Source organism: Stenella coeruleoalba, assembly GCF_951394435.1.
Source record: "Stenella coeruleoalba genome assembly, chromosome: 8".
NCBI lineage: Eukaryota > Metazoa > Chordata > Mammalia > Artiodactyla > Delphinidae > Stenella > Stenella coeruleoalba.
Window position 1 is genome coordinate 75,526,012 of NC_137154.1, and position 15,242 is coordinate 75,541,253.

At 34.6% G+C, this 15,242-nt stretch overlaps 1 protein-coding gene across 3 annotated transcripts in view; it reads left to right on the forward strand.

The window, feature by feature from the left end:
• CNTN5 (contactin 5) overlaps nucleotides 1-15,242 on the forward strand; it is a gene marked incomplete at its 3' end in the record, with an annotated part of 796,845 nt that overhangs the window by 611,071 nt on the left and 170,532 nt on the right. For all 3 annotated transcript variants that reach the window (XM_079928800.1, XM_079928801.1, XM_079928802.1), the window contains 2 exons: nucleotides 8,577-8,704; nucleotides 10,974-11,149. In XM_079928800.1, coding sequence (XP_079784926.1) covers nucleotides 8,577-8,704; nucleotides 10,974-11,149 — 304 coding nt within the window. The remainder of the gene's footprint in view (nucleotides 1-8,576; nucleotides 8,705-10,973; nucleotides 11,150-15,242) is intronic.

Sequence of the window (15,242 nt, forward strand, 5' to 3'; positions counted from 1 at the left end):
ATTTACAATTGTTGTATCTTCTTCTTGCATTGATCCCTTGATCATTATGTAGTGTCCTTCTTTGTCTCTTGTAATAGTCTGTTTTAAAGTCTATTCTGTCTGATATGAGAATTGCAACTCCAGCTTTCTTTTGATTTCCATTTGCATGGAATATCTTTTTCCATCTCTTCGCTTTCAGTCTTTATGTGTCCCTAGGTCTGAAGTGGGTCTCTTGTAGACAGCATATATACAGGTCTTGTTTTTGTATCCATTCAGGCAATCTATGTCTTTTGGTTGGAGCATTTAATCCATTTACATTTAAGGTAGTTATCGATATGTATGTTCCTATGACCATTTTCTTAATTGTTTTGGGTTTGTTTTTCTCGGTCTTTTTCTCCTCTTGTGTTTCCCACTTAGATAAGTTCCTTTAGCATTTGTTGTAGAGCTGGTTTGGTGGTGCTGAATTCTCTTAGCTTTTGCTTGTCTGTTAAAGTTTTAATTTCTTCATTGAATTTGAATGAGATCCTTGCTGGGTAGAGTAATCTGGGTTGTAGGTTTTTCCCTTTCATCACTTTAAATATGTCCTGTCACTCCCTTCTGGCTTGCAGAGTTTCTGTTGAAAGATCAGCTATTAAACCTATGGGGATTCCCTTGAATGTTATTTGTTGCTTTTCCCTTGCTGTTTTTAATATTTTTTCTTTGTATTTAATTTTTGATAGTTTGATTAATATGTGTCTTGCATGTTTCTCCTTGGATTTATCCTGTATGGGACTCTCTGTGCTTCCTAGACTTGACTGATTATTTCCTTTCCCATATTATGGAAATTTTCAACTATAATCTCTTCAGATATTTTCTCAGTCCCTTTCTTTATCTCTTCTTCTTCTGGGATCCCTATAATTTGAGTGTTGGTGCTTTTAATGTTGTCCCAGAAGTCTCTGAGACTGTCCTCAATATTTTTCATTCTTTTTTCTTTATTCTACTCTGCAGTAGTTATTTCCACTATTTTATCTTCCAGGTCACTTATCCATTCTTCTGCCTCAGTTATTCTTCTATTGATTCCTTCTAGAGCATTTTTAATTTCATTTATTGTGTTGTTTTTCATTATTTATTTGCTCTTTAGTTCTTCTAGTTCCTTGTTAAATGTTTCTTGTATTTTTTCCGTTCTATTTCCAAGATTTTGGATCATCTTTACTATCATTACTCTGAATTATTTTTTAGGTAGACTGCCTATTTCCTCTTCATTTGTTTGTTCTGAAGGGTTTTTATCTTCCTCCTTCATCTGCTGTTTATTTCTCTGTCTTCTCATTTTGTTTAACTTACTGTGTTTGGGGTCTCCTTTTTGCAGGCTGCAGGTTTGCAGTTCCCATTGTTTTTGGTGTCTTCCTGCAGTGACTAAAGTTGGTTCAGTGGGTTGTGTAGGCTTCCTGTTGAAGGGGGCTGGAGCCTGTGTTCTGGTGGATGAGGCTGTATCTTCTCCTTCTGGTGGGCAGGACCACGTCCGGTGGTGTGTTTTGTGGTGTCTGTGAACTTCTTATGATTTTAGGCAGCCTCTCTGCTAAGGGTGGGTTTATGTTCCTGTCTTGCTAGTTCTTTGGCATAAGGTGTCCAGCACTGGAGCTTGCTGGTCACTGAGTGGAGCTGGGCCTTAGAATTGATACGGGGATCTCTGGGAGAACTTTCACCATCTGATATTATGTGGGGCTGGGAGGTGTCTTGTGGACCAATATCCTGAACTCGGCTCTCTCACCTCAGAGACTCAGGTCTGACACTTTGTTAGAGCATCAAGACCCTGTCAGCCACACGGCCAGGTACATGGGTAGTTTCTTGATTTTTCGGAAGTCTGAGGTCTTCTGCCAGCGTTCAGTAGGTATTCTGTAGGAGGTGTTCCACATGTAGATGTATTTTTGATGTATTTGTGGGGAGGAAGATGATCTCCATGTCTTATTCTTCTGTCATCTTGAAGGTCTCTGGTGTGCTGAAGAGCTTGCTGAAATGCAGATTCCTGAAATCCACTCCCAGACTTGAGTCAATATGCTGAGGTTGGGCCCCAAGATGTGAGCCCCAAGATTTTTAACCATATCCTCTATTACTCTGTGTATTACTTCTTAAAACTACATGTTTTTCTATAATTACCTCAAAATATTTCATATAAATAAATGCATTAATTAATTAATTTTTTAAAAGTACTTTACTATAGCATCAAAAAAAGGATAAACCTGACAAAAGATATCTAAGACCTGTAGACTGATAACTACAAAATATTTCTTGGAGAAATTTTAAATGACCTAAATAAATGGAGATATGTCATGTTCATGTACTGTAAAGCCATATCATTAATGTGTTAATTTTTTTGTGAAAATTGAGCTAAAGCACTGAAATTCCAATCAAAATCTCAGTAGGCTTTTTCAAAATTGGCAAGCTAATTGAAAAATTCATATGGAAATGCAAAGAATATAGCCAAAACAGCTCTGAAAAAGAGGAGCAAAGTAGAAAGAATTAACTTACATGACTTCAAGACAAATCATATTGATACAGTAATCAAGACAGATCAATGAGATAGCAGAGACAGTTAAGTAGTTGTTGACCTACACATATAATGTTAATTGATGTATCTCTTGGGCAGGGATTTTGCAAGCAACTTTTTATTAAGGAAATGCCAAACATTTACAAAAATAGAGAAAACAGTTTAATGAGCAGCTATTTGCAGCTTCACCAATTTTTGACTCATCAATGTGTTTCCTCTATGCCCCAACCTAATTCCCTGTGCCTCCGTGAATTATTTTTAAGCAACCCCCAGACCGCTCCATCACTTCATGCAGTAAATACAGTCAATTCTCATTTTTCTGTGTATCTATGTTCTATAAATTCATCACAAACACTGAATTAGCAAATACTGAACCATTGTTCATGGGGGAAAAACAGGGTTACGTTCCTGCAAGCCTCTGATCACCTTGTGGACAACTGGTCAGTACATAGCCTTGTCTTATGCATGTCTGTTTAAAGACATCTGATATAATATATAATGGTGATTTATTAACATTGAACTCACGGTCAACAACACCATAACTCATAATGGAAAGAGGTTTACCTAATGCATGGTTTTTCTCTGTAATGTACAGCTAATGGATTTTTTTTTATTGGAGTATAGTTGCTTCACACTGTTTTGTCAGTTTCTGCTGTACAGCAAAGTGAATCATCCATACATATACATATATCCCCTCTTTTTTGGATTTCCTTCCCATTTAGGTCACAACAGAGCATCCAGTAGAGTTCCCTGTACTATACAATAGGTTCTCATTTGTTATCTATTTTATGCATAGTAGTGTATATATGTCAATCCCAGTCTCCAAGTTCATCTCACTCCCATTCCCCCTTGGTATCCATACGTTTGTTCTTTATGTCTGTGTCTCTGTTTCTGCTTTGCAAACAAAATCGTCTATACCATTTTTCTAGATTGCACATATATGTGTTAATATACGGTATTTGTTTTTCTCTTTCTGACTTACTTCACTCTGTATGACAGTCTCTAGGTCCATCTATGTCTACAAATGACCCAATTTCATTCCTTTTTATTGCTGAATAAATATTGTATATATGTACCACATCTTCTTTATCAATTCCTCTGTTGATGGACGTTTAGATGCTCAACATCACTAATTATTAGAGAAATGCAAATCAAAACTACAATAAGGTATCACCTCACACTGGTCAGAATGGCCATCATTGAAAACTCTACAAACAATAAATGCTGGACAGGGTGTGGAGAAAAGGGAACCGTCTTAACACTGTTAGTGGGAATGTAAATTGATACAGCCACTATGGAAAACAGTATGGAGGTTCCTTAAAAAACTAAAAATAGAACTACCATATGACCCAGCAATCCCACTACTGGGCATATACCCAGAGAAAACCATAATTCAAAAAGATACATGCACCCCAATGTTCATTGCAGCACTATTTACAATAGCCAGGACATGAATGCCAATTAATTTTTGACAATGGAGAGAAGATAGTCTTTTCCAAATGGTGGCACAGAACAACTGGATAACCATATACTAAATAAATAAATAGTTAAATTCCTACCTCATAGCATGAACAAAATGTAACTCAAAATGAATCATAGACATAAAAATTAAAACTATAGAATATCAAAAAGAAAACATAGAAAAACTTTGTGACCTTAGGTTAGGTAACAAACCTAACCTATTGCTTAGTACAACAACAAAAGCACAAAGCATGAAATAGATTGGACTTCATCAACCAAGAACTTCTGCTGTTGGAAAAATGCTAAGACATGCCAGAAACTGGCAAAAAATATTTGCCAGTCTGATACCTGCAAAAGGAATTCTATATAGAATATAAAAAGAACTGTCAAACCTCAATAACAACTCCATAAAAATGGTAAAATATTCTCACACTCTCTTCACCCAAGAAGATATACAGATGGAAAATAAGCAAATATAAAGATGCTCAACATCAGCAGTCATTAGGGAAATGGAACTTATAACAACAAGATTCTAGAGTACCTGCTTATCGTAATCACTAAAATTAAAAAGACTGACCATATCAAGTGTTGCAAGAACTCTCACACTGGGATGCTAGAAATATAAAGTGGCACAACCATGTGGAAACAGTATGGCAGCTTCTTAAAAAGTTAAACATAAAACTAACCAGATGATCTAATCATTACAGTTCTAAGTATTTATCCAAAAGAAATAAAGCAAATATTCATAAAATACATATATACAAATCTTCATAACAGCATAGCAGCCACAAGCTGAAAATAACACAAGCATCCACCAAAAGGTGAGGGATATACAAGTTGTGCCATCTACACACAGTAGAATACTGCTCAGCAATGAAGAGGAATTGATTCTTGATCATTGTAACAAGGATGACACTCAATTTAATGTCAACTTAATTATGCTGAGTGAAATTAACTAAACAAAAGGAGTACATAGTGTTAAGAGTCTATTTATATAAAATTTTGTAAAAGTGAAAACTTACTCTAGTGATAGAAAGCAGATCAGTAGTAGTCCAGTGATAAGGGTGGTATGAGAAGGGGCTGGGGGGAGATAATACAGAGGAACACAGGGAAGATTTGAGGGGGACATATATGTTGATGATCTCGACGATGCTAATTAATGGTTTCATGACTGTATATCTATACGTGAGAACTTTTCAAAGTTATACGCTTTAAACATGCGAGCTTATTATATGCCTATTATACATCAGTAAAGCTGTTAAAAAAAAATTGGCAGCTCTCATTGACCTAAAATAAAGACAGATATTTTTCATAGTATGAGAGGTCCTGCATAATCTTACTCCCTGTCTACCTCTCCAGTCTTACCTTGAGCCACTCTCTGCTCCTGCTTTTTATATGCCATCATAATTGGCCATTTCATTCTTCAAGGTCTTGTGGTCTTTCCCATCTGGGGGCCTTACAAATGTCATTCCCTCTGCTTTCCCACACTTTGCCTAGTTAGCTCTCTTTCATCCTTCAGTTCTCACTGCAATACTTCACTCAGAAAAGATTCATCACCCTAAATAGTTGAGGCTTTCATAGTAAGAACTTTCCCTGGCACTCTCTACTTTTTCTTTTTAAAAATTTGTCACAAATTTTATTTAAAATTTTGAGTAAATTTTCAATTAGTGTCTACACACACCACAAAAATAGAATAATTTACATATATTATCAAGTTAATACTGTTAAAGAACTAGTTAGATATAATTATGATAGTTTTACATATAAGGAAAGAGACTGAGTAATTTTAAGATCATACAAGTACTCGTCAATGGCAGCGATTTGAACGCAACCCTCTCTGACTTTAAAGCACACAGTCTCAATTAGTGATTAATGATTCCGTGATATAATATCCATTATGATAGGGTACTAGAAAAAATCTAATCTGGAAGTCAAAGCATGATCTCTAAATAATATGGCAGCAGGTGCATAGGTGGTACTCCCAGACAAGCACTTGGAAGGGTCTAAAATAGGTTGTACTATCTGACAGGTAAGCCAAACATGGAAATGGAGAGTCCAGAAAATGATCCTGAAATTTGGAGATCAAGATAGGCATCAGGAAGTTAGCAATGAATCCTTGCAAGATAGGGTAAGCACAATGGTATACTAGGTAGATTGTGGTATTGGGCAAGTTACCAAGGCAAAGATCCAGTAACTAAGTGCAAGATGAGAACCAAGACACCTCCAGGTCGAGGCAGAAACTTGTGGAGAAATTTAGACCAGAAGAGAGTAAATGCGCCTTGATACTAAGTGCTAGAATGCTGGTTTGCATTTCTAAAATTTCTCCCTGTCCACAACGGACCGTCACCTTACCACTCCCTTATTACCCCATTCCAAGTTCAAGGATGTCTCAGAAGAATTAGTCTACAAATCTGAAGATTCCAAATGTAGGAGTCACATGGTAATAACATAGGGCAGAAGACAAAGAAGCTGGAAATTGCAAAGAAATATTAATTCAGTATTCAATTATCTCAGTATTTGTTTGCAATAGCCAGATGTTATAATATAAATTGCATTCATTGTCTATTCTATTTTTTTCTTTTCTAAATTAAAAAAAGAGCTTATCTGATAAGGATTTGAAACTTGAATCAGTAGATAGGCTTTTGGTTAAATGACATTGTCACTTGACAGGTAAAAAACACCATGGTATTCAAAATTCTTCATCCTCCAAGTGGATCAGTGGCCTAAAGTACAGGAGTGTTCATAAACTATCTTTGTAATATATTGCCTCCTGTCAGTGAGAAAGGACTTATCTTAAATTAAGAGCTAAAATACTACCAATATCTAAGATACATTTATTTCTTTAAAGGGGGTGACATTTTTCTAAGATACATTTATTTCTTTAAAGGGGGTGACATTTTAAGCCAAACTTCTCACCTGCTAGATTAGAATTTACACCAGTCAGTAAAATGTAGACATTTTCACAATATTAATAATCTGCACAAACTGTAGTAATTTAACTATATTTCAATAAAGTGTGTCATTCTCACAAGAGAAAGCTTATTTGTTTATAAAAAGTATAATCTTTGTTTTCAAATAAATCTTTTTGTAGCATGTGTATCTTTGTGATTGAAATGGAATGAGTACATATATTCCATTTTTATAGAAATAGTGCTATCTAAATAACAAACAGAATTTTTCATTGACCATCTTAAATGGGTTATATAACTTCAGAGACCACTGTGTTTTCCAAATGTCTCATTAATATCCCTGCTAGACATAAATTACAGTCAAATCCTCTATTCCTAGTTTGGCTTGCTTCTAAATTTGGCTCCCTTCTCATACATTGTAAATCAAATTTGATCCATATTGAAAATCCATATTGAGAACAGTAAACTGGTCTCTTTATGGGTAATAATATGTAAGTATAAATTAATAAGCAATATTCAGCAGCCTAGAATCTAATCCAATTGTTAAAAGTTCAATGCTGCCCATAACCATGAGTTCTGGACTGATTGGCAAAACTGAATACATATTTTAAAATAACATAAAGGATGTTGATAAACTGATTTAGCCATTATTCTTGTATCTTAAATAGTTTAATGTTATCATGTTGCCCTGCAATAAACTATTCTTTTCAGAACTAGGAGGATCCAATTTTAGGATTTTAAGTTCAGTGAGACCTTTAGTTTTCTACCTAAAGTAGCACATACTGTTACTTCCTCTTTCCTAAGTCAGTCTAAATTCTAGTGGCATATCAAATAAAATCACAACAGCCATTTCTGTTATGTCTCGGGTTGCTTCAGTAGGTCGATGCACTGGTGAAATAATAGGTTATACTTCAGGAGCATAAGAAGGAGAAAAGGACAAAAATTCTAATTAAGTTTGATATCCTTATATTTCTGGAATGATGAATACACAGGAGAATATGGTAATCCTGAATGTCAACCTCATTTTCACAGAACTTCTAAAAATTTTTAATAATGCTTTAATTTCTCACCTTCATATAAGACTCAAGATCCAGTTTTGATAAAGGTCTTGAAAGAGCCCAAATGCAAACTCAGATGTCATGCTTTTATGTTTGAAAAGCGCAGTACGAGCAGCCCAGGTTTCAGGTATCAGGTCTGTCACGCCCTTGCTACACGGGTTGCACTGCAGAGAAACCACCATAAATCATCTCGAGGCTGTATACAATTAATTTTATGTTTGTACTTGTCCTCCTCTATGTTTTTATGATGTTTCTTTTTATATTTGATTTTTGAGGTCATTCTTGGTTTGAGGTGAAATACCTCAAGCTTAATATTAAAATAACACTGGTGATAGTATAAGTTTTAATAATCAAATTCAGGGTCACCTTTTTTTCCACAAGTTTTAAAAGGAACTGTCATAAAGTTGTCAAAAGAAAAATAACCTGTAACTCCCTAACCTTTTTAAATATAAGAAGGCGTTATGTGGGTTTATTGCATAATTTCTTGAAGGGCAAAACATTTCTACTATCACTGCATATTTTCACAGTGATCCTTTACCTTATTTATTATTACTTGGAAGTGGTTTCAGATTTCATGAGAGTTTCTTACCACTTACTTGATTTGCAGTAAAACAGGAAAAAAAAAACCTTTTTAATAATTTTCAGAATAGCTATTCTTCCAGACGGGAGTCTACGGATCTTAAATGCTTCTAAATCAGATGAGGGAGAGTACGTTTGCCAAGGGGAAAATGTCTTTGGTTCTGCTGAAATCATAGCTTCCGTTTCTGTGAAAGGTAAGAAAATGTGGCTAAATGTTTTATAAGCATAGTTTCATGGCCTTATCAGAAAGTGAATAAATATAACGTGCATGTATGTGTATTTGCATATATGTGTGTGCATGTTCCTGTTCAAGAAATATATTGTACACAAAGAACTAACACAGTCAAATTGTCCCTTTCCATTATTTAGGGGACTATGAAGAAAGGAACACCTTGTTGGTAGAAATTTAAATATTATGCTCTGAACACACTATGTGGGAGGGTAAATAAAGCTTTCTGAAGTTTTAGTCGATGTCTCAAAATTTAAAAGTATACCAACAGTATAGAAATATTTTCCTGAATCAAGATTAATTTTAGCATCAATCAGTAATATTCCTTTGTTACCACTTCAACTGGGGATTTGGGGCAAAAAAAAAGAGTAGCAAAAGGAGGACATGAACATGTGGTGTTGAAATATACATCAGATGAACTGACATCAGAGCTACTCTTTGATTTCTGCATCAATGGAATTTTTATACACTGTAACTTTTTAGTATGCTTAAATGTTTCTGTTAGTTTTCTAACAGTTAGTTAGTTTTCTAGTTCTAAAGTGAACTAGATTCCAAGTCTAGAACATGCTTTTGAGACTACCTGTCATTGTTTAGTACTAAGAAAATCTCCTATCTTAGACATTCTCTTCATTTGGTAAAGGAATAGTTTCCACGATGAAGTATATCACTAATTTTTTCCATTTGTGCATGTAGTATATAATGAATCATACTTTGGCCACAAAAAATATAGTAATGTTCATTTTCCCCTTTCTTTAGAAAGATAAATGTAATTAAAATAGCCAGCACTCTGATATTTTAGAAAAGAGGCAAACATCCAGGGAAGGAAGGAACATAATTTTAAAAATGTCTTCACTTATAGCATACATTACTGGAATCCAAGTCAGTCTTCCAGTCCAGGTCTCATTCCTTGTGTGTGCTAAACAACGTTTTTCATAGTGAGGCAATGCTGGATCCACAGACTTTTTAAATTTAATAATAACAAAAATGTTCTCTGTTAATCACGAGTTAAGTGGAATATTTAGTTACTCAGAACATTCCAATTCTCACAGTTTAAACTGCAGTATGCTGTGATGATCTGTCTTCTCTGATGAAGACAGAATTTAGAATGCCACACAGAATATTTGACTTCCAGAATGTTAATATTTACTGTGGCATTCCTTTCCTGGTATCGCTCTTTCTGAGACTGCTTTGAAGGAGGCTACATATTAAAGGATCTTATCAGTGGTTAACCATGGTCTTTCATCAGACTATGCTATTGCAAACAGTAGAGCTGAAATAGGAAAATTAGGATAATTTTTCATCTGTGTCAGGCTTCTTGAGGTATCTACAATCAGGAACCTAATTAGGAAAAAAGAAAGTATCAATATCCTGTCTCCATCACCTCCCTACTTTATTAAAATAAATATCATATTGCAGTTGTTTGATCATTAGCTTAACTAACCCTTAGATGTACAGCTGGTATTAGCCTTTATTGGTTTAAAGTTGCTCTAAACCCAGTAAAAATGTATCTATTTTTTAAAAATTTAACTGAATCATTAAATAGTTAATGTAAACATTTTTTCTCAAAAAACATTTCTATTCAATATTTTGCCTTTTTTTTTAGATCTCAATTAAAGCATCCACTGTCTATCAAAGGGGATATTTTATAATCAGCCAGAGGTGCCTCTTCTACTCCTCTACTTACAAGGTTTTGTAAACTATAAAGTGAATACAAGCTGTTATAGTAGTAGTAGTAGTATAGTTTTTATCTCCTTTAAGATAGTAATTTGAAGGGAGGTGCTCTGTATAACCTTTAAAGTGAACTCACTTGAATTATTCCTCCTTAGATGTGAAGTATTTTTTATTGTAAAAATTATTTTATTTATACTTGATGATCCTTGAAGGTAGACAGGGAGGCTACAGCTTCTTTTTTCTAATGTTCCTCCTTCCAGAGCACCAATTGCTCTTTCTAGTTATGTAGTCTTTCCTCTTTTTCATCCAAGCTGACTTCTTAACAGGAATAGGGACTTTTAAATCATCTGTTCCCTACAAATGCTAATATTTCAATTAATATGGTAATATTTGGTAATATTACCAAATGGTAATATTTCAATTAATAATAGTTTATTAAAAGATATGTATCTGGAGCAACTATATTACATAGATTCCTTGTTTAATTTTTCTCTATTATTTAAAATGCAGAATGAAGGTGAAAACTATACGTTATGCTAATTAACATATTTTTATTTCTATAGAACCTACAAGAATAGAACTTACTCCTAAAAGAACAGAGTTAACAGTGGGAGAAAGCGTTGTCCTTAACTGCAAAGCAATTCACGATGCTAGTTTGGATGTCACTTTCTACTGGACACTGAAAGGACAGCCTATCGATTTTGAGAAAGAAGGTGGACATTTTGAAAGCATCAGGGCCGTAAGTTAATAAAATTTTATTCTTTGAGTAATAATACTTTTAGAAATTTAGACTCAAATGTAAAAACCTTCTTCTCTGTGAAATGTTAAGGAAAAATTAGGACAAAATTCAAATTGATTCAAACAATTATTTTATTTCATTATTTTATGTTATGTCAAACCAAAAATAATACTTATTTAAAACTCTCCCAGTAAGAAATTGGGAATACTTGATTATGCAGATCTGGTTTCTTTGCCATTTTTTTCTATTTGATTAGTATTGTCAATATTTACACCTTACTTCTCAAAAGTTATGTGGCTACATAAACATAAAAGTGTTATTTAAAACATTCTTAGCAATTACGATACAATAAATAAATGAAATAAGCCTGCCTGTCCTACTCCTGAAGAAATAGTAATTCTTGGAGATTCTTTAATCTGTCACAGGCTATAGAGCTTAAACATGCAACCCAAAGTCAGAAATGCAGATTAGCCTTAGACAAACATTCACAGACATGCTCATTTCTCATTTGCCAAATTTTTCCTTGTATTATCTTTTATATATCTATGTGACAATCAACTAAATGGAGTAAGAAATCTTTTGAACCAAATTCTACAGTATGATCATAGTGTCTTAACAGAGAAGCAGAAAAATGATCTTTTCCCCCACTGGCTTTTTTGAAACATAAAAGAGTAACATAATGATGGAGAGAGACAAGGGCAATGGAACTCGGGTGGCAGAGAGAGATTTTGGCTGAAATATCTCTTCTATGTTGGTTAAAGAGGTGGATCCAAATACAAACTATGCCTACAAATACAATTTAAAATGCTGCCACATACTTATTAACATCAGTTTATTCTTCTGTAAACATTATGGGAAGCACTGGTAGACCACAGCTGTAATGAGCCCAAACATATAAAACTTGGCTTGGATTGAATTTTATTTTAAAGGTAATGTGATACAGTGGGAAAAGTCCTAGACCCAAAGTAAGGAATTTTCTGGGTCAAGACCCAGCTCAGTCTTTAATCAGCTGTGTAACAAAAAGCCAGTCACCTGATTTGCCTTGGCATTAATCACATAGAGCACTAAAGTGAGGGAGTTGGACCAGATAACTTCTAAGACCCCTTCTTACTCTAGAATTTGATAAATTTGTATTAGCAGAATAGTAAGAATGAATTTTCTTTGTCGCATTTGCCAATGTAACTTAAAGTAAACATTTTCTTCTAAATTATTCCTTTCATCCTGATTTACTTTGCAGTTAATGAGAGACTGTATAAATAAGAAAAAATTACCCAACTGCATTATTCACATCTCATTAAATAAATCAATTTTGTCAATGGTTATGTCATATACAAAATATTTAGATCATGTTAAACTCATTTTCCTCGAATTTGCAACTTTTCTTTTTTATTTACCTTGGGTCGATCATAGCTTCAAATTTTGAACAACTTTTATGCTATGAATGTCATAAAACAAAACCAGAAAAATATGACACAAAAATATTACATTTGAAAACAAAAAAATATACCATCAAAAATATTTCTTCTTAGGATTACCTGTAAACATTCATTTTGATTGATCAGAGATATAAAGAAAAAATATGTCTAAACTAAATTTTGGTTTTTCTTCATAGAAGCAGGCTTCCTCTTTATTTTAAAATATCAGTAGAGAAATTAATGGTCTGATAAATTATATGAATTCTTGTTTTTGTCTCTTATATGTTACCACTTTAGTTTCAGGTCCATTCATTTGTATAAATAAATACCTTTAATCCTTTTCATAAGGTTGGCAGTCAACTCTTTACACATATGCTGTTCCTGCCCTTGAGAATTACAAAATTGACTCCTTACTCCATGCAAACCTATATTGCTACAAGCCATAATAAATTGAGCTCAGTTTGTAGACAGTGATAATAAACTCCAGAATAGAAAAATAAAGCAAATTAATATATTGAGAAGTGAGAAAAATATTTAGCTTAAGGTTATGTAGAATATATCACTTTAGCTTATTTTAAAAAATTAATAGAAATATGTTTGTACTTAAAATATTTGGAAGCTTCAGAACTGCAAAGTTAGAAGAAATTGTCTATTCCCTCTACCCCAATTACCTCAAACACTGATTGGGTCCTCGTTGGCTTCAAGGACATACATGGGAGAGAATCCCATTCTGTGACTTGAAAAAGTCAGAGAAAAAAAAGAAAAACATTCTATCCCCATCCTGCCTTTCACCTTGTGAAATATAATATGTCTGAGAAATAACATGTTTTAGAAGGAGGGATGAAAGTGTTATAAGGAAGTGAGATTTGGGAAGGCCTCTGGTCATGTGGATACTTTCTGTTTGAGAGGCCAATTGAAGACTCTGGGAATAAGAGGGCAGGCCAGGGCTCAGAAGAGAGCCTAGTGGGGTGATCTATGGTTTGCTCTGAGTTTCAAAGGAGAGCCATTGATGAGACCTTAGGGGTATAGGCTGGTCCAACAGAGTAAGAAAGCCCAGCAGGATTCGGGACTTAAGCAGGAATAGAGTGTGCCTTTGACTGAAGTACTCTTTAGGTTAACTGACCTGGCCCTAACCCACCAGTGTGTGATTGAATGGGGGTGAATCAGAGGAGAAAGGGGGGTATATATTTCAAGTATATTAACACTGCATAGTGTCAAATGAATCAACCAAATCTCTGAAAAAAAACCCAAAAAGATACCAATTGTGTTGATATTTTCCATCTTGTAGTGCCAAAATATAGCTTAATGAAGTTCTCTACCTTTCAACTTGTTATAGTGATATCTTTTATACACAGCCATTGGTTTACAGATGAAGCTCTAGGAAAAATTTTATGTGTAACTTTTATAACACCTATAGACAAGGTATATTTATGTTTTAAATAAAAGAGTGCTTTTGGACTGCAAGAGAGTGAATAAATAAACATATAATCACATCAGGTTAAAAGAATAATAGCTATTGCTTTGAAATCTATAATGAAAATGCTTCTATTTCCCTTGCCTCTTGACTTAGGCCATGTTTTACAAACCCAGAAATTTGACTGATTTTTGGAGTGAATCCATTATTGAAGCCACTGTTCAAAGGGTCCAAACAATCAATTAGTCTGTAAACATTTGATCCAATTCACCCAAATCCCTTTTTTGGCAATGATATGAGTTAACTGAAGGTGGCAAATTAGTGAGGCTATTCTCAAGATTTAATTTAGATTCAATTGTACAAGCAAAGTGCTGTGCAGGATCCAAGTTAAAATACATGGCCTTTCACCCCTAAGAGAGCACAGATTAAGGAGACAGACAGCAGGGTGGGCTAGTAATCTGCTATTACAGTGCTATCACTAGAGAACTCTACATACAGCTGGCAGAAGAATTTGGTATTTGAACTGGACCTGGACTGGTAGAATTTTGCCAGGTGTTAGGAGGAGAAGCTGCATTTCAGACAGAGACAGCAGGTGAAGCAAAGACGAGGCAGAGAGTTTAGAGCACGTCTCGGGAACAGTGAGGAACATGTAGCCCTGATGGCATAGTGACGACACAGAGTAGAGAATAAGTCACTATTTGTTGAATACATTTAAAGGAGAGCAGCAGAGGCCTCATTGTTAAAGGCACTGATTTCGGAGTCATGGAATTTGGGTTTTATTTGGAATGCAACAGGGAGCCATGTGACTCAGATTTGTTCTTTAAGAAGATAATTCTGACAGCTGTGTGGAGCAGGGGTTGAACATGAGGCAGACTTTACATTCATTCCAGGCAGGTTAAGCAGAGGTTACAATGAGGAATCGACCATTATAAGCTTCAGCCTTAAATAACCACCCTGTTATCAAATAATTATTTGCAATCGTGCTTTGACACAATTGTGTTTTGACACAGTTTTTTATGTTGGTCAGAGGTCTTTGAGAACCTCTTAATACTCTCAGGATGTCTGAACAGCACCTGAACATGGCCGTGTGACTCCAAAGCCACAGTCTTAATGGAGGACTGTGGTGATCCATTGTTCTCCAGAGACTTGAAATCCCTAATTATTCATTGAAGATGTAAGCTAGTTTTAATCCCTACAACGCATAAAGATCAGTTACACTGAATATCATGGAAGCCTGTAATTTGTTCCTTTTGGAGCAGAGAAA